At 35.6% G+C, this 21,161-nt stretch overlaps 1 protein-coding gene and 2 pseudogenes across 1 annotated transcript; all 3 read right to left on the bottom strand.

Moving 5' to 3' along the window:
• Positions 1-4,343: 4,343 nt before the first annotated feature.
• On the bottom strand, positions 4,344-5,511 carry LOC121479831 (annotated as a pseudogene).
• Positions 5,512-7,039: 1,528 nt separating this feature from the next.
• Positions 7,040-7,968, bottom strand: LOC121480252 (annotated as a pseudogene).
• Positions 7,969-16,134: 8,166 nt separating this feature from the next.
• On the bottom strand, positions 16,135-17,290 carry LOC121479830 (olfactory receptor 6C3-like). The gene is made up of 2 exons (XM_041735627.1): positions 17,222-17,290; positions 16,135-17,019 (listed from the first exon to the last, which is right to left on the bottom strand). The coding sequence occupies exons 1-2, from the start codon at positions 17,288-17,290 to the stop codon at positions 16,135-16,137; spliced, it is 954 nt and encodes a 317-aa protein (XP_041591561.1).
• Positions 17,291-21,161: the final 3,871 nt, after the last annotated feature.

Below are 21,161 nucleotides of genomic sequence, written 5' to 3'. Positions count from 1 at the left end.
AGTGTAATGGCTTATGCTACTAAGATACACATTTCCTTCCACTCCTTTCATCACAATTAATTTTGACTTGCCTTCTAAGGATTTTGGAGGCAGATTCACTGAGCCATTTAAAATTTAAATAAAAAAAATAATACTGAACATTGGCTAAATAAGAAGGCTAGAAAACATCTTCAGGGCTTTTGTTCTTAAAACATATCAATATCTTACTTTCTGAAATCCTTACCATCAAGTAAATATTAACAGTGAACATCTGATAAATTAGTTAATGGCAATTTCATTGATGCTCAATGTAAGAAAAGGACTCTAAAAAATACATGAGATTTAAGTCTCAAAGAATGTCCATTTGACAGTCCAAGAGAATATTTTAACTGGTTCCACTTAATTTCTGGTGTTTTAAATAAAACAAAGTGATTTCTATTGTTCTAAGTGGACATCTCCCTTAGTAATGTATTAATTTTGAAAGTCTATTTTTTTCATCTTATACATTTACTGACTTCTTCTTTAGTTAAGCCTAATAAAAGTAATTTAAAAAATATATTTGAGGGTATCTCCAAAGCAATCTGCTTTTCTGATCATGTTTTCCTGTTTCTTTTTCCTTTATTAAAATGTTCAATAAAGTAATTGATCATGCTCAACTTAATATATTAAAGAAAAGGAAGTTAATTAATAGTAATTAATAATTTATTTATTTAATAACAATAACAATAACATCTAGCTCAGCTTCATAATTACACTAAAATACACTTCTGGCACTGATTATTCATTCTTGACTAATTGGAGTTCATGGGAATCCTTCTCTCTGCCTGTGTGAAAGACAAGATCTCCACAGTTGATCCCACTGAATGGTTGGAAGAATTGCTCTGTTGGAATTATCTTTTACTCTTCCTCATAATCATTTTAGATGACCATTTCCCTGAATCAATCTGAATATTTTATGCTTCTTTGATTCAATGAAGATGAGTAGACTCAGGTTTTTAGTAGTCATGCAATTGTATATAGAAATAAATCAAGAGAAAAATCACTAAATCACATTTAATAGTATTTTCAGAAGTAGTAATGCACATATCTGTAAGGGGTTTAGGCCGAATATCTGGTCAAAACCTCATGATCTATAATTTATGTGGCACTTACTAGGACAGATAAGTAGCTGTTTTATTTATTTTACTTTTCTTTTCATTGGAATTAATTCTTAACATTAGCAAAGTCATTATTTATTTCGGTAGTATTTAAGGACTTATTTATCTCACTGAGTTCTTATAACACAGTTACTACACTTTATTATCTTTGTTCCTAAATGAAGAACTGAGGTTCAGAGAGGTTATGCACATTACATCAATTCATACACTAGCAACTAGTGTCAAATGTGATATGCAGTTAAAGTCTGTTCTCTTGAATTGTGTACCACATAGCCCGTATTCATTTGGAAACACACAGATGGAAACACAGTAACTTCCTGTATTTAACTGAAAGACTACACTGATGTAATAAAAGAATGTACTATCCTCTTTTTATTTGATACAAACAGCTGCAAATTATAACCCTAATACATTCCATTTAATCTGATAAAAAGTTGAACTAAGTAATGAACCAAAGATAAGGTTTGAGAGATGTTCACTACCTTCTATATGCCTGACTTAACTCTACTTTTCGTATAGGTTCGCAAACACAGAATGGCTGGAATAATAAAATATTAGTAAATTCCATCATTGTCATCTAGGGGAGCCAGCATTTCTGATAGCCTTTCCTTTGCCATTGAAAAAGTATATTTTCTATTATTGACATTTTGTCTTATCCTTCCCATTTTTTTTCCACAGGAGGAATATGCTTATTTAACTGTACAGAGTAAGAAAGGACCAAATATATAAAATGAAAAAAAAAAAGTATCAGAAAGCATTTTAAAGCTCTTTGGCATGGTTTCCATGGAGATTCAACTTGAACAAGTACTTAATATTATATCTATTCTCTCTGCCACTCATTAAAGGGGAATAAATCAGTGAATCAAAATTGTCAGAAGAGGAACAGGAATGTACATAAACTACTAACACATAAAACATTGCCATTAGAAAGGAAATCTTGGGGGACAGGGTCCAATGTGACATAAAAAGAAAAACCCGAACAAGGAAACAACCTCACTAAGTGTGAAGTTTGCTTTCCTTGACATTGTTTTTCAGACAGAAATTACCAGCCAAATATCTTAATTCCTAATGTAGATCTCTACTGAATGCGTCTCTATGTCAAGCCATTTTTTAAAAACTGGTAATCTACCACATTGTACTAAGTATTCCTTGATTCCATTGTTATTAATCTGCCTTCTAGTGAGAGTTTTTGGTATCATAATACTGTTATAATATTGTTTTTCCTGTTTATTGCTCACCAGCAGTGGCAGTTGAAAAGTTCTCATTTTAATTGATTAGAGTTCTAATTTATATGCCAATTATTACAGTAAGAGTTAGTACCTTCCCTGACTAGACTGTAATAATATAATTATGTGCAGATGAAATAATGTGAGTAAAAACACCGGTAAAATTGTGCTTATTCTAGTAAAAGCTATGCAAAATTTGCAAGTCTTTATAGGATTTCAAATATGTATAAAAGAGAGCAAACAAGTTTTTCTTTGTTTTGTTTTGTTTTTCAAATTAGGTTAGTATATTGACTGCCATAGCTCAATACCTTGGGCAAATTATGCAACAACTTACACATTGGTAAAAAAGGATAATCATGTCTAATTTGTCATATAGCCGTGGAGATTAAATATAATATGGTATGGAGCACACCTGGTTTTGCATATGATATAGAATGTATGCTCTCTATAGAAGAGTTATTATTTATGAAATTCCTATCAAACTTTTAGGCAACACAAGAGTTAGTGGCTGCCTTGGGGCACCTGGGTGGCTCAGTTGGTTTAGCGGCCAACTCTTGATTTCTGCTCGGGCCATGATCTCAGGGTTGTAAGATTAAGCCCCATTTCAAGCTTTGTACCCAGTGCAGAATCTGTTTGTCCCTCTCCATCTACTTGTCCTCCAACCCTCACATGTTTTCTCTGTCGAAAGAAAGAAAGAAAGAAAGATCTTTTAAAAATTTAAAAATTAAAAGTTCGTGGCTCCCTAAACACTTATGTTATATTTTTTTTAGAAAAAATAACGAAGAAAATAAGTTTATTAAAAAAGACATACTGCATGGCTTCATGTCTAGCAAAATACAATACATGACTTTCAAATAATTTGTAAGTAGTAGCATCCAAGTTCATTAATCAAAGGGAAGAATTGGACAGGCACTACAGATAGTATGGAAAAACAATGGTGCTATAGATATTTATTTCCTGATTCAGAGAACTTTTAAAAGGAAAAAATACTTTGATATCAGTAAGAGAAAAAAGATTTAATAAATTGATTGAAACAGTGTTAACTATAAGTCATAACAGTATAAAACATTTTTTATTGGAGTTTGGTTAACACACGTTAGTCTCAGTTGTACAACAGCATTTCAACAAGTCTGAACATTATGCTATGCTCACTGCAAGTGTAGCTGCCATCTACCACCATATGGAGATTATTACAATAGCGTTGATATTCCTTATGCTGTACCTTCTATCCTTGTAACTTATTTATTCCATAATTGAAAGTCTGGACACTCTACTCCCCATTTTGCCCATCTCTCCATCCCTTCCTTCTGGCAACTATCAGTTTGTTCTCTATATTTATGGATCAGTTTCTATTTTGTTTGCTTGTTTTTTCATTGCTTTGTTTTGTTTTGGAGATTCTATATGAGTGAAATTGTATGGTATCTGTCTATCTGACTTAGTTCATTTGACAAAACATCCTTTAGGTCAATCCATATTGTTTTGAATGGCAGGATCTTATCCTTTTTATGGCTGAGCAATATTCCATTAGACACACACACACACACACACACACACACACACCACATCTTCTTTATCCTTTTATCTATCAGTGTATACTTGAATTGCTTCCTGTATTGGCAATTGTGAATAATATGGCAAAAGACACAGGAGTTTATATATCTTTTGGAATTAGTGTGTTTGATAAGACATTTCGATTAATCAGAATAGTTAACAAATGATTTATGTTCCATAACTACGTTTTATATTCACAGTCATAAATCACTGACATGGAACCTAGAGATAGTTTTAAAGGAAGGCACAACTCAGCCACATCCATATTATCAAACATGTTTAGCAAGTGAGTTCAGCATTTCCTGTAGTGTGACATGGATATAGGAAGATACTACAAATTAGTTTAAATTTCATTTTCTTTTGTTGAATCTTTATGATAACATTCATTAATACTACCCAAAACTTTTATTTGTTTTCATGAAACAGTATTTCAAGGACCAAATTTTGAAGGATTGTGTACTTTCTGGTCCTTTAGGATGTAAATAAAAGTATTCAGCATGAGGGCAACAGAATTATTGACAATAGCTACTTCTTTTGTCAATGATGCTTCTTTTTTTTTTCTTTTGCAGAAGAATTAACACAAATGGAAACAGAAATGGCAATCATGTGAGTAGGACAAGTAGAGAAAAACTTTTTTCTCTGATTAGCAGATGTGATGTATATTTAGAACAAAATCACAAATGCCAAAGTAAATAGTAAAGTAACCAAACAAAGTAAAAAGCCAATTACTCCTAGGAGCTATGTATTAGAATAAGATAGTAGTAAAAGGGAAAGATAGCCAGCCACATGCAAAGTGATCAATGACATTGGAAACACAGTAATCCAGTTGGGTGAGGAGTATAAATTGTCAGAAATCTGCCCAGCAATGCACATAGCATAAATAGGTTACAGAGTTTCCTGTTCATAATGGTTGTATACCTAAGGAGCTTGCAAATGGCAACATAGTGATCAAAGGACGTGGCAATTAGAATTTGAATTCAGTCGCCCCCATGAAAATAAATAAAAATAATTGGACTGCACAACTGTTATATAAAATGATATTATCCCTGGTAATAATTGTCCTCAGAAATCTAGGTATACATATAATTGTAAATGAGATTTTTAAGAAAGAGAATTTGTAGCTAAGAAATTCCCAGGCATCTGTAGATGAAAGCCCACCCAGGTTAGGGTGATGATAGGTTTCCGTTGATGCTTAACATACATGTGATAACTAAGAAGACTAAAATCACAGTCAGAAGATCAGGATCATCGGAAAGGCTCTGCAGGACAAAAGCTGATCATTTCACGGATGTTTATTTCTTTCTCTTCCATTTCATTTATTTTAGAGATATGAGACAATACTAATTAATCTGGAGGACATTACCCTAAGTGAAACAAACTATGCACAACGATAAAAAAATTGCATGATTCCACTTATATGAGATGTTACAATTAGTCTAACTCATGGAAATGGAGAGTAGAATGGTTGCTGCTTTGGGAAGGAGCATTGTGGGAAATAGGGACTTGCTTTTGGCTGGTATAAAGTTCAATTCTGTAAGATGAATAAGTTCTGAAGATGTTGAAGATGAATTATGTTGAAGAACATTGTTGTACCACATATTGCCTAGTGTTAACAACACTGTATCATTCCATTAAAAATATAAATGGATAGATTGCAAGTTAAATTTTCACAAATATCATTTGTACTTATTCACAATTCTAGCAGCGAGCTATAGAGACCAATATTAATAACACCTGCTACTACTTATTGATAGCTAATTATGCTATCTGCTTGACAAATTAATTTCTATCCCTATAGAAACCCTAAGTGTGTCAACGATTTGCCTGCTTTAACATTCAAATTATACATCAGATAGGATGAAATTGAAATACCATTCATAAGTTTTCTTTTACATTTTGAGTCTCCTTCAATTTTCTTTCACTTAATTTTTTCTCAACAACTCCTGCTCTGTATTTCTCAATTGAATATATTGCTTAGAGATCATTAGGAGTCTTGCACCACTAATTAGGAGGATAGTATATTTTCTCTTACTAAAAGTGGTTTATATTATCTAAAATACTTTATAGAATTCATAATCTTTCACTTTCTCACACATACATCTGCACACATACAAATATGTCTTTCCAAAATATTTTAGATATTTAATACCTTAAGTGGAATGAGTGGGAGAGTATATTAACAGGTGAAATTATAACTTAATATGAAATAGAAACTTTTCCTCCATTAAGAAACTTTTATCTTCTACAAAATTTAAATGATTTTGCCATTAAGGCATTAAATAACTTAAATACATGCCCAGTTTCAAACTAGTCCAAACCTACAGGAGGAGCTATACATACATATTTCACATAGACAGAAAGCAGAGCCTAGTGCCAAGGAATTAGAGAAAGTGGAATTATCCTACATATCTAAGACATCTATTTCTTCACTACTTTTTACAATATGTGTATACAAATGTATGTATGTGTCCATCTACCTGTATATCTATTGAGTCATTATGGGATTTGAAAATATGGGGATGTATTTAGCACCATGTCTGCAAAAGTATATATTGTTAAAGATCTATGTTTTGTTTTGTTTACTAATAGATGAATTATATGGACATACCCTATGTAGTAAGGAGTATTTTTTTGGTTTTTAAAAGAAAGCATTCACAGTTTTTAATAAATCATATAGCATTTGAAGAAGTTTTTTTCCTAGGGACACTGCAATATGGTAAAGGGAATTTCTGACAGAGATCAATGAAAATAAAAAAAATTATACTTTCTGTATAGAGTAAAATATCGCATCAATATTTACAGTGTCTCCTCCATTTCAAATGGTAATTGTTTTCGTAAACAAAACTTTACAAAGTAAAACAATTACTTGCTTTATGCTTGTTGCACAAGTGTAACTAACAAAGGGTTCAGAAAAATGGGAACCAGAAGGACATATGAAGTTCTTTCAATTGAACAGGAAATATATTAAATGTGCTTGTAAATTATTAGAAAGGAAAACAGAAAGAGAAATCAAAGAAAAAAAGAGTAAGTGCCACTGTGATTCAAACAAGTTGCTCAAATTTCATGTTTGTATATTTTTAGTTGCTCTGCAAAATATGTGTCTAATTCATGACACCTCACAGCATTTCATTTCCTTGAGAAAAATACAATCTTTCTTGCCCTGTCCATGAAGGCCTGCTTGACTTCTTGGTCCTTAGGCTATAAATAAAGGGGTTCATCATGGGGGCTACTGATGTGTTTAGCACAACAACTCCCTTGCTCAGAGACACTCTGTCTTCCGCTGAGGGTTTACTATACATGAAAACACAGCTGCCATGGGAGATGGAGATGACAATCATGTGCGAAGAACAGGTGGAAAAGCCTTTGTCTCTGACCAGTAGAAGGAATCCTCAAAATTGTTCTGAGGATATATGTGCAGGACAGATCTATGAATGCCAGAGTGAACATTAATGTGAACACAGCACAGGAAAACCCCAGTATCTCTAGGAATTTTGCATCTGAACAAGAAAGTTGCAGCAGGGGAAAATAATCACAGGTGAAATGGTTAATAATATCAGATCTACAGTAATTAAGAGCAACATGAGCACCGGGAATACGATTAAGAAGGAAATCAGCCATGAAGAGAAGGCAAGGAGTATGCAGACTCTGGGATTCATGATGGTCATGTAATGCAGAGGTTTGCAGATGGCCACATAGCGGTCATAGGACATGGCAGCCAGCAGGTAAAATTCAGTGACTCCCAACAGAATGAAAAACAATAACTGAACAATGCAAACGTTAAAGGAAATGGTTTTATCTCCTGTAATCCGGGTGCCCAGGAACTTGAGTATGCTGATAGTCATGAATGAAGCCTCTAGTAAGGAGAAGTTTCTGAGGAAGCAGTACATGGGGGTCTAGAGGTAGGAATCCAGCAGGGTGAGGGTGATAATGGTCGGGTTCCCAGTGATGCTGAGCATGTAGGTGATGAACAGAAAGACCAAGATCACCCCCTGAAGATGTGAGTCATCTGACAATCCCAGGAGGATAAAATCTGTGAGTTCTGTGTGGTTTCTCATTCTTCAGTTGCTTATTTGTTGTTCTTCTGCCAGACTTCTAGGAGAAAACACAAGGAACAAACTCGAAGAGTTAATTAGCAAAGGTTCAAGTGTGGAGCCCGAATCTGGTGAACTAGTGTGCCCTTTCATCTACAGGGGAGTTGTTAAGTGAACTGATAATAACAATGATCCATTGCTTTCCTTTCTTTCACAGGCAAAATCTCCAGTTAAGGCAACTTTGAAAACATTCAATATCGCAAAGCGTTTGGTGCTTGAGCAGGGATTCTTTCCAAAGCTTTTCAGACGTCATATAGTACCTGTTGACTTTCAGAGATGTGTCCATGATCTTTCTTCCCAGTGAGAACCACCTTTGTGCTATTACTTCAATTGTTTACCAATTTCCCAATTCTCTGTAAATTAAAGCTTAATTACATTGAGAATCCTCAGAAAAGGGAAAGATACTGCATATTTTAATGAAGTGTAAGGATTTTGTCCTTAGCTATTGATCAACGTTTACTCACACTCAGCTTTTCCAACTCCTCCTGCTACCTCACAAAGTCAAGACATACTACAGTGATTGCCACCAGCAACCTTATGTTAGAGATAGATGGGAGAAGGAGGCAGGAAATAATTTAAGCTGGAGACCTTAGAATTGCGACTGTTCACATCTGAATCCCTGGCCATATTTTATGATGTTTCAGCCTATATGTCATTGTTATGACCCATATTCCTGCAAAAATGATTTATCTTTCCATTTAAAATGATAGTAATATTTACTATTATTTTGAAGAATTTCCCTCAGTTAAAGAGTTAGGTAAGCATTCTGCAGGAAAACTTTGGTAAATCATTTCATTTCTTTACTTCCAGTGGTTTTAAAAGTAGTAAGCTTTAATTTCTCTTTTTAAAAAATATTAAATGATATTAACCCTAGTTATGTCCATAAAAAAGAGTGAGGATATCTAGGTTTGAATCCAAGCCACATATTAGGTCTGAAACCATGTAGTATGTCTGTGTTTCTTCTACAGGCCTGTACATAGGCCGATTCCTTAAAGTTATCATGAGTGTTAAATGAGTTAATATATATGAAGCATTTCAAAAAATGCTTAGAATTTTAAAAAAGCTATAAAAAGATTGCTCAATGGAGAAAAGGTCCCTAACCCCTAGGTGAAAACCTTTGGGATTAGGATAGTGTCTTGTATTGAAAGCTTTGTCTAAAATACATAATAATTGGGCAGCCTGGGTGGCTCAGCATTTTACCACTGCCTTGGGCCCAGGGTGTGACCCTGGAGACCCGGAATCAAGTCCCACGTCGGGCTCCCTGCATGAAGCCTGCTTCTCCCTCTGCCTGTGTCTCTGCCTCTATCTGTCTATCAACTATCATCTATCTATCTATATCTATCATCTTTCTTTTCTATCATCTTTCTATGTCTCATGAATTAAAAAATAAAATTTAAAAAAAAAATTTAAAAAATAAAATAAATAGTAATGCATAAAGTAGAATAGAATCACAATAGAATCACATAGGAACAGCAAAACAATAAAAAAAAGTGAGGAGGAATCACCTAGTTGTACATTATTTGGGAGGCTCTAGACAAGTGAATCTTAGCTTTATTTTTCCACTTTGTGAACGTGGTGACCTTACCCCACCATGGTGTATCTGCCTCCTTTGCTCTATCACACTCTATTTCTCAACATTTCACTGCTATCAACCCGCTAAGATGTGGTAACCACATTTGAGGAGTGTTAGATATTTGCAGCACTTCAACATTGCTACCAAAGGCTACCAATATCTGCTTTGTTTCTTTGCTTCTTAGCAACAGTAACTTTTCTGTGAATGATTGTGGAACTCACCTTAAATAGAATATGTGTATAGCTTGTGGGTAGCAGATTTCAGTGACATACCAAGTCACTTTCTTCCTTTTTCTCACAACACTAGAGTTGTGGGAAATAGGTTTATTTTTTTTTTTAAGATTTTATTTATTCATGAGAGACAGAGAGAGAGAGGCAGAGACAGGCAGAGGGAGAAGCAGGCTCCAGGTGGGGAGCCTGATGTGGGACTCAATCCCGGGACTCCAGGATCATGCCCTGGGCCCAAGGCAGGTGCTCAACTACTGAGCCACCCAGGCATCCCAACACTACGTTTAATAGGCTTTGTGTGAGTCCCATACAAATCTTCCATTGATTCTTCCCAGCCCACCCAACATCTGTGCTGAAATCTCCTGTGAACTCCTCCACTGCATTGTGCATGTCTGCAAGTTACAGCAAGTGTGACCTTCACCCATTGCAACACAGTCCAGTGCCTGGAAGTCATAGGAGGCTTAAAGGAAACACTTATTCTTTAAAATTAGGTGATGTTGAGGTTGTTATTAGACCACAAACACCCTCCAGCAAAGTTCTCTATTGTATGTCCCTTTATGGCTTCCTAGTACCTAGATTGTGTATTTGTTTTAGCAGATGTGTTTTCTTAGTTTACTACTTTTGAAGATTTATTTATCTACTGGGCCTACCTTCTCTGGATTGAGTAAATTTATGACAAAGCACATGTAAAAAAAAAGCCAAAATCTTCTGGATGTATAAATTAAAAGACATCATAATATATTATATTAAAATTACTTTCATGGAAGTTCTTTAGCATTCATTCTTTTATTCTGCAGAATAAAGTTAATTAAAAGCACCAGGGTTTGCTTTTCATTTGAAAGCACTAGTTTTCTCAACTCCTGGAAGTCTCTAAATGCATTCTCATTGAATAGACAATATTTGGTTTCAATCTCAAGATTGAAATTTATGCACTATTTTATTGGCATTGGAGATCCAGGTTTAAAAAAGTATATTGTTACTCTTCCATAGGTAATAATGCACCAATGCACTGTATTTTTACCCTAATTTCAACTTTTTTGCATATTCATTTTCCTCTTACATTTCATGTACCAATTTTAAGACTTTTCTGAAAAATAATACTGTGACTCATTACATATTTTGGCTACTGATTAACCCTGTGAGGAAATTTATGAAAAGCTGTGAAAGGTATTAAGAGATAAGGAAGGGATCATGTGAACATCATTGAAAATGAGTCCTCATAGACTAACTTTATAGGACCGGAGAACATGGTTAAAGCAACTGTCAGAAAAGATGATCCAATATCACAGATTAGGGCAAGTATACTACCCTACCTATGTAAAAATGTTAATGAAAAGTCAATGTTCAATGGTATTCATTTACCAACATCAACTAAGCCTGGTGGATGTTATTCACTCAATCATTCAGCAGCCTTTCGGGGAGGAAAAAAGATGTTTAAAAAGGTGAATATGGGATCCCTGGGTGGCGCAGCGGTTTGGTGCCTGCCTTTGGCCCAGGGCGCGATCCTGGAGACCCGGGATCGATTCCCACGTCGGGCTCCCGGTGCATGGAGCCTGCTTCTCCCTCTGCCTGTGTCTCTGCCTCTCTCTCTCTCTCTCTCTCTCTCTCTCTCTCTCTGTGACTATCATAAATAAATAAAAATAAAAAAAATAAAAAGGTGAATATGATTCCTCAAGCCTGAAGCCATCCAAGGAAGTGTTCATGCAGAGTATGAAGGGTATCTCTAAACATTTAGCTCATCTTTTTGTTTCTGAATATAGATCCATATTTCCCCCTGGAAGAACATGGTTTAGGTTAAACTTAAATTATTTTCCAATCATTTCATCAAAATCAGGAACTCCTTCTAAGAACTCCTGAGACAGACTCTTTGAGTTATTCAAAATGACAGTTAGCAATAATATAATACTTCATAATTGTTAAATAAGATGGCCACAGAGTACCTTCAAGGTTTCCTTCTGAAAACAGCACCATGTCCTGCCTCTTTAGAATTGTTACCATTAGGGTGGCAGTAACAAGGACCATTCAGATAAACTAGATACTGATGACTTCTTGATGTCCAAGATGAGACAGAAACTCTGAATAAAAGGATATATTAAGTTTGAAGCACCAAAAAGATGTTCTTTTAAGACATTGAAATGAGAGCCTCAGACTGACTCTATTTCTGGTGCATTTTGTTATTGTTGTTGCTGTTGTTAATGTCTTAGGTGCACCGGATGGACATATCCCTTAGTAAGGCAATAACTTTGAGAGTCTAAGTGTCTCAACTCTTTCTATGTTTACTAATTTTACTCCTCTTCAGTGAAACCTCATTAGGGATCATTACAGGGACTTCTCACATCATATCTTTCAAGCAATGTTCTTTATTGATCAATCACTGCTTCAACTTTAAATAGTTGTTCAAGGTTTGGGCTAATACATTAGAGGAAAGGAAAGTTTTTTAATTCAATGCTGTATCATCTCATTTGGCTTCATAATTACTCTAAATGTACTTGGAGCTACTCGATCTTTCTGGGCTTCAGGCCATGAGATGTTTTCTTTAAGAACTTCTCTTGGCCTGAAAGAAGCAAAGACTCCTCTAGAGAACCCACTGAGTGGGTGGAGGGATTGAATCTCTAGCAGTTTATAGCAAATACCAACTACTGCCCTCAAACTTTCAGCTCTTTATTTAGTCATCAGTATTCAAAGAAAAAAGGAAAAGTATGTAAACTAATAATAAGATGATGTTTTTGAAACAGTATTATTTCTTATTTATCAAATTCTAAGTTATATCGTTATCACAAAAAGTATATTGGCTCTGTGGTTAGAGAAATGTGGGTTAAATACAAATGGGCCACTTAGTATATATGTAACTTCATATATATATATGTAACTTTAAATGGTACTTAATTTCCTTAAGTATCAGTTTTCTTTACCATGGATGTGAAATTCAAGGGTGTTTTGGGAATTAATTGAAGTAGTATAAATGAAAGTGCTATATGAACCACGTGGCACTTACTACGCTTTCAGAAGAGCTGGCTTATTTATCTTATTTTCCTTAACTTGGAATTGATCTCCTACTTTGGGCAGAATATTGATAGTAACTGTGATTAAGCAAAGGCATTTATTCCAATGACATACTAAGGATTTATATGTTCTATCTCATTCAGTCTTTATGACACACCTATGGAACTTTGTCTTTATTCCCAAGTGAAGCACTAGGGTCAGTCTGGTTTTGTACCTTAGATATATTCATATAACTAATAAGTGTTCAATATAGCCAGGAACTAACTACAATTAAAGTCTATACTTAAAGAAAGTACTATGTAACCTATATTCAATTAGAAACAGAGGCACAGAAATGGTAATTTCATGCTTTTCATTTAACGGAGAATGAATAAATTGATCCAATAAAACAAAATGTACTAATATCTATATGCAGTTGCAAAATAGGACTCCAGTATACCCTATTTAATCGAATTACAAGTTGAGCTGATAAGTAATGAAGCAATGATAAGGTTTGGGAGACTCCTTTGCCTCCCAAGACTCTGACTTAGCTCTGATTTTCATGCAGGCTCACTAACAGGCTGCGTGGCTGGAACATAAAAGACATTAGCAGTTGCCACTGTTGTACTGCGGGAAACCAGCACTCCTGGACAGAGGTCCTCCAGCGAACCCCTTTGCTTTCTATGTTAATGTCTTTGTCTTACACTTTCCATTTTATCTGGAGGGAATATATTTCCTTGAGTACAGAGCACGAGAAAGGAGCAAATATATGAAGAAGAAAATAAATATCAGATGATGTTTTAAAACTATGTGGCATGGTTTCTCCACAGATATTATGTAACATGAGCAACTTAATGTTTTACCTGTTCTTTTTGCCACTGGCTCACAGGGAATTATTCAGTGAATCAAAATTGCCAGAACAGGACTACACACAAAGCACTAAGGAATATAAAACATCATATACATTAGTAATGGATTTGAAAAGGAAGCTTGGGGGACAGTGTCCAAAGAGAAAAAAAAAAGTGAGCAAACAACCACACTAGGTAAAGTTTGTTTCCCTTCACATCACTTTTAAGAGATTAACAACTGAACATCTAGTCCCTTATGCACATTGCTACTGAGTGAACATCTACCTTATGCCATTTTTAAAAATTGACAATTCTCTATATAGTATTAAGTCCATTTCTTACTCCATATATTTAATCTTCCTTCCAATAACAATTTTTGGTACTAGAATACTGCTAATACTTACACGTTTTTGTCTTTGCTCACCATCAATGGCAGCTGAAGAGTTTCTTGCTTTGGTTGATTAAAGTTCTACTATATATGCAAGTATAATATTAGGAATTAGTACCCTCCCTGACTAGACTATAATAATATAATCATGCCCAAATGATATGAGAGTGTAAAATACCAATAGAATTGTGCATGTCCTAAGTAAAAGCTATAGATATTTGCCAGTTCCCACAGTTTTAAATATGCATGAAATAAACACAGGATTTTGTCTCTTTGTTGTGTTTTTCTTTTTTTTTTTGTTGTGTTTTTCATATCCAGTTATCACATAGGCTATTATACCTCAAGACCTCAGGCAAATTCCTCGATCTTTCAAAGCATCAATTTGCACATTTGTAAGAAATATATGATTAGCCTAAGTTGCCATATAGCTGTGAAGATTAAACATGATGCTAATTAGAACATACCTGGTTGAGCATATGGCACAGAATAGTTGCTCTCTATAGAAGATGCATTATTATTTATGAAATTCCTATCAAACTTTCATGTGGCATAGGTATAAGGGTGACTGTCTACATCTTTCTCTGTTATGTATTTTAAAAAATGACACAGATATGGGGTGGCTGGTGGCTCAGTTGGTTAATCATCTGACTTGAACTCGGAGCATGATCTCAGGGTTCTGGGATTGTGTCTCCATCAGGCTCCCTGCTCAGATCCTCTCCCTCTGGCACTCCCCCTCCCCTGCTCATGTTCTCTCTCTCCTTGAAATAAATAAATAAAATCTAATATATTTATTTGAGACAGAGCAAGAGTGAGAGTGATCACAGAGCAAGAGGAAGAGGAGAATCATACTCACTGTTGAGCAGGGAACCCAACTCAGGGCTTGATCCCAGAACCCTGTGATCATGATTTGAACTGAGGGCAGACACTTAACTGACTGAGCCACCCAGGGACCCCAATAAATAAAATCTTTAAAAAATAATAATACAGTTAAACAAGGGGCATACATTAAAAAGACATAACACATGCCTTAAGCATAATTAGAAAGCAAAAGATGTATGATTTTTAAATAATTTATAGGCAGTAAAATAAACACTCAGGTGAGTGGGAAGAACTGGACAGATATTGCCACTAGTATGCACAAAAAATGATTGTTAGATAATCTATTTAATATTTTTTAAAAGACTTTATTTATTTATTCATGAGAGACAGAGAGAGAGACAGAGAGAGGGAGGCAGAGACACAGGCAGAGGGAGAAGCAGGCTCCATGCAGGGATCCTGACGTGGGACTCGATCCCAGGACTCCAGGATCATGCCCTGGGCCGAAGGCAGGTGCTAAACTACTGAGCCCCCCAGAAATCCCCAATTTATTTCATATTTTTTATAGCTCTAAGAAAGAAAATGTAAGAAAAAATGTGATGCTAGTAACAGAACGTAGGCTTTAAGAATTAGTTAATTCAAAGTGTGTTTACTCAAATCTTTACAGTAAAAATAAGTACTTTTATTATTTCGAATGATCAGAAAAATGATTTTTGTTTTATAGCCACTAGCGTTCGATCTAGATTTGTAAATCAATGAGGAAAAGGAAACTATAGAGGGTTTGAAAGAAAGACACAATAGTTACTTTTGGTTTAAAAGAAAGCTTATGAGCACTGGGTGTTATTCTATATGTTGGCAAATTGAACACCAATAAAAAATAAATTTATAAAAAGGAATAAGCAAAAAAAAAAAAAAAAGAAAAGAAAAGAAAACAAAAGAAAAGAAAAGAAAAGAAAAGAAAAGAAAAGAAAGCTTAAGGAAATGAGCACAGCCTTGCAAGTATCTGTGAGATAAGTATTGAAGGATATTGTAGAAGTAGAAATTTCATTTTTCCATTGCTGGATCTTCACTATGGCAGCCATTCATGTTAATACATACTTTCATTTGTTTCTAGAAAACACTACTTTGTTTTTTTTTTTTTTAATTTTTTATTGGAGTTCAATTTGCCAACATATAGCATAACACCCCGTGCTCATCCTGCCAAGTGCCCCCTCAGTGCCCGTCACCCAGTCACCCCCACCCCCGCCCACCTCCCCTTTCACTACCCCTTGTTCATTTCCCAGAGTTAGGAGTCTCTCATGGTCTGTCTCCTTCACTGATAGAAAATGCTACTTTGTGAAGCAAGTTCTTCAAAGCTTGTTTAACTTGCTGGTTCCTCAGGGTATAAATAAAAGGGTTCAACATGGGGGCAATTGAGGTATTGAGAATAGCTACTCCTTTGGTCAGTGATGCTCTTTCTTTTGCTGAAGGCTTGACATACATGAATATACAGCTCCCATAAGAGATGGAAATGACAATCAAGTGAGAGGAACACGTGGAGAAAGCCTTTTTCCTTTGACTAGCAGATGGGAGTCTCAGAATGGTGCTAAGGATGCTCACGTAAGATTGAATCACTAATGCCAATGTGAAGAACAGAATAACAAAAGCGAAGTAAAAGCCAATCATCTCTAAAAGCCATGTATCTGAGCATGAGAGTTGTAAAATGGGGAAATAGTCACAACAGAAATGATCAATTACGTTGGAAGCACAGAAATCTAGCTGGAGGATGAGGATGAGTGGTGGGAAAATGGTAAGAAATCCTACTAGCCAGGACCCAAAGACAAGCAGGGTACAGATTTTCTTGTTCATGATGATGATATAATGAAGAGGCTTACAGATGGCAACATAACGATCAAAAGCCATGACAGTGAGAAGAGGAAATTCAGTAACACCCGTGAGGATGATAAAAAATAGTTGAGCTACACAACTGTTATAGGAAACAGTCTTGACTTTAGTAACGATTGTCCCCAAAAATCTGGGGATACAAACACTGGTGAATGTAATTTCTAAGAAGGAGAAATTCTGCAGGAAGTAATACATAGGAGTCTTGAGACGACAGTCTATCAAGGTGAGGATGATGATGGTTAGGTTTCCAGTGACACTTAATACATAAGCCATAAATAAAAAGGTAAAGATTACAATCTTTTTTTTTTTTTTTTAAGATTTTATTTATTTATTCATAGAAACACAGAGAGAGAATGAGAGGCAGAGACACGGGCAGAGGGAGAAGCAGGCTCCATGCAGAGAGCCTGACGTGGGACTTGATCCAGGATCTCCAGGATCATGCCCTGGGCTGCAGGCGGCGCTAAACCGCTGTGCCACCAGGGCTGCCCCTAAAGATTACAATCTGAAGCTGTGGGTCATCTGAGAAGCCCAAGAGAATGAACTCTGTAATCATTGTATGGTTTCTCATGTTGCTTCTTATTTTCTTTAAGCAAAATCTCCTGTTGAAGAACAAAACAAAAAGAAAGAGTATGTGAATAGTAAAGGAATTGAAGATTTATTTTTTAATAATTTTTTCATAAGATTTTAAAAAATTTATTCATGAGAGACACAGAAAGAGAGAGAGAGTCAGAGGCAGAGACACAGGCAGAGGGAGAAGCAGGCTCCATCCAGGGATCCTGACGTGGGACTGGATCCCAGGACTCCAGGATCACACCCAAAGGCAGTTGCTTAATCACCCAGGCATCCCAGAACTGAAGATTTAAATGTTCACATTATCAGCTCCAAGGAATGAAGCAATGGAATTGTTTTCTTGTTTTTTTTTTTTTAGTTTTGCAATATCCATTCAATACTGTTAAAATAGAAATATTTAAAACATCCACTCTTGCAAAGGAAAACCATGTTCACAGGTCTATGTTAAAAGTCCCTTCATGAGTGACTTTACGTATGTACCTGTAACCACATTGTCTATACGTACATCTCTTAATTATATGTTTCTACAACAATGTGTAGTAATTGTGTCTTATTTTCATATTGAGACATTGTGTTCCAGTTTCCAAAATTGTGTGCTCTAAGGACTGAAATATCTGATTTTCAGTTTTAATTTTGAGGCCATTTAAAAACTTTATTGCATTGTAAGGCTTTGGTCGAAATTGACGACCTAACCTCAATTCCAGAGCTTAATAATAGCTATAATTATTTTATCCTTACTGTGCATTCTTTTAAATATGCTCCACCGGAATAAATGTGTTTCCAATTACATAAATATAGGACTAGAATTATCTTTTCATAAATAAAAGTAAAATTCTTAATTTATGGGAAACAAAAGTGAAGCCAGAAATATTGTCACATAGATAGACCTACATCAATAATATAGTCCTTACTCCATATTGATCCATTTAAATAATTTTTATTATGTTCCTTATGTAAATTAACAATGAGCTTTGTTTTGTAATTATACTCACTTTTTCTTTTCACTCAAACTTTTTTGGGAACAAGAAGGAATCATAAAGGGGTTTTTTAATGCCAGTATATCTCATTGCCTTCTTTCTAGAAGGAGAAGAAAGTAGAATAAAGAAAATTCTAAGATTTACTTTATAGAACCACAAATTGCTAAACTATAGCCTATATGGCTTTTGTCTGTATTGTTCTCCCTTTATCTTGACAACCAGCATTTTATTTGTGCTATAGTTCTCAATAATATCTATCGTACTTCTTTTTATAGCATGAACTGGACAAGTCAGTAGGTCCGAAGTGTCAAAGCTCGTATAGTTTTCCTTCTTTTAATTTTTTCCTGATGATCAGCATTGTCTTCCTTTAGACACATTTTTGCAACACATTGCAGTAAAATTGGCATACCAAAAGGCAGAGACTACTACTCTATTTTGAAGAAACTGAAACATTAAAATATAAAATTATAAATAGTAAATATGTTAAAGTGATCATTTGGGGATCCCTGCAATGTATTCCAAAAAATAACTCTTGAATGGGAGAAGATATACTAAAAATATAAAAAATATATTTATCGACAAATGCAGGATACACTTACTTTCTGATATGTATAATTATTCCAGACAGAAATATAATCCCAGGGACGCCTAGGTGGCTCAGTGGTTCAGAATCTGCCTTCAGCTCAGGTCTTGATCCTGAAGTACGGGGATGAAGTCCCGCATGGGGCTCCCTGCAGGCAGCCTGCTTCTCCCTCTGCCTATGTCTCTGCCTTTCTCTCTGTGTCTCTCATGAACAAATAAAATATTTAAAAAAAAGAAATATCCCGGATTTTCTCAATTTACTTAAAATATTAGAGGCAATGCATTCATAAGCTACTTCCTGAGACTTTTTGTCATTAGTTCATCCTTCCTCTATGACATGAAGCCTTTTACACAGAGAAAATGCAGGCTTGATTGCATACCAGTTTTCTACAGCTTCTCCTATAAGTAAAGTAAGGTTTCTTTATTTATTTTATCTTTCTATATAAACATAAACATTGTTCTGATCTGAATTTTTAAAAGCTACTATTGTAAACCTGATAGTTCTTTAGGTAAATTTCCAGGGAACACTGCTTAATGACCGAAAGGTAAGCCATTTCAATGGATAAAGGGAAAACAAATTTACTTTTGCTAGTCCCTGTATAAATGTATGAGAGACCAGAATAAAGAAAGGCAAGATGTAGGAGAGATGGGCCCAAGAGGTATAGTGATGTCATGACGTACATCTTCCAGAGAGCCAAGCAATATAGTGACAAAAGCAAAATTGTAGCTACCAGCATATATAATCAAACTAGTTTCCCCTTGGCTGTATTTCATTTTTCTAGTATGCACATGGCACTTGGTCTTCATTCAGAAGATGATTTATTCTCAATTCCTTTAGGGTTCATTAAATATAGACCTGAGCTCCAATGCTTCATTGAAGATAGCACTCAGGTTTTATTCATTTATACATCTCCACTAGCACAAAGAAGAATGAATCCATCACGAGAGATTTGTAATATTTTGAAACTCAGAGGCATATTTGAAACTCAGTTTTTATTTTTTATTTTTATTTTTTCTTTAGAATATGTTTTCAAGGCTCAATACTCTTTTTATTTTTATTTTTTTTTATTTTTATTTATTTATGATAGTCACAGAGAGAGAGAGAGAGAGGCAGAGACATAGGCAGAGGGAGAAGCAGGCTCCATGCACCGGGAGCCTGATGTGGGATTTGATCCCGGGTCTCCAGGATCGCGCCCTGGGCCAAAGGCAAGCGCCAAACCACTGCGCCACCCAGGGATCCCCTCAATACTCTTTTTTTTTATAATAAATTTTTTAATTGGTGTTCAATTTGCCAACATACAGAAAAACACCCAGTGCTCAGCCCGTCAAGTGCCCCCCTCAGTGCCCGCCGCCCAGTCACCCCAACCCCCCTACCCTCCTCCCCTTCCACCACCCCTAGTTCGTTTCCCAGAGTTAGGAGTCTTGCATGTTCTGTCTCCCTTTCTGATATTTCCCACTTATTTGTTCTCCTTTCCCCTTTATTCCCTCTCCCTCTTTGCCGATGACATGATACTCTACATAGAAAACCCAAAAGCGGGATCCCTGGGTGGCGCAGCGGTTTGGCGCCTGCCTTTGGCCCAGGGCGCGATCCTGGAGACCCGGGATCGAGTCCCACGTCGGGCTCCCGGTGCATGGAGCCTGCTTCTCCCTCTGCCTGTGTCTCTGCCTCTCTCTCTCTCTCTGTATGACTATCAAAAATAAATAATTAAAAAAAAAAAAAAAAAGAAAACCCAAAAGCCTCCACTCCAAGATTGCTAAAACTCATACAGCAATTTGGTAGCATGGCAGGATACAGAATCAATGCCCAGAAGTCAGTGGCATTTCTATACACTAACAATGAGACTGAAGAAAGAGAAATTAAGGATTCAATCCCATTTACAATTGCACCCAAAAGCATAAGATACCTAGGAATAAACCTAACCAAAGAGGTAAAGGATCTATACCCTAAAAACTATAGAACACTTCTGAAAGAAATTGAGGAAGACACAAAGAGATGGAAAAATATTCCATGCTCATGGATTGGAAGAATTATTATTTTTTTTTAAAATTTTTATTTATTTATTTATTTATTTATTTATTTATTTATGATAGTCGCACAGAGAGAGAGAGAGAAAGGCAGAAACACAGGCAGAAGGAGAAGCAGGCTCCATGCACCGGGAGCCCGACGTGGGATTCGATCCCGGGTCTCCAGGATCGCGCCCTGGGCCAAAAGCAGGCGCTAAACTGCTGCGCCACCCAGGGATCCCCGGATTGGAAGAATTAATATTGTGAAAATGTCAATGTTACCCAGGACACTTTACATGTTTAAAT

This window comes from Vulpes lagopus, chromosome 21, assembly GCF_018345385.1.
Source record: "Vulpes lagopus strain Blue_001 chromosome 21, ASM1834538v1, whole genome shotgun sequence".
NCBI lineage: Eukaryota > Metazoa > Chordata > Mammalia > Carnivora > Canidae > Vulpes > Vulpes lagopus.
This window is presented reverse-complemented; position numbering and strand designations above follow the sequence as displayed.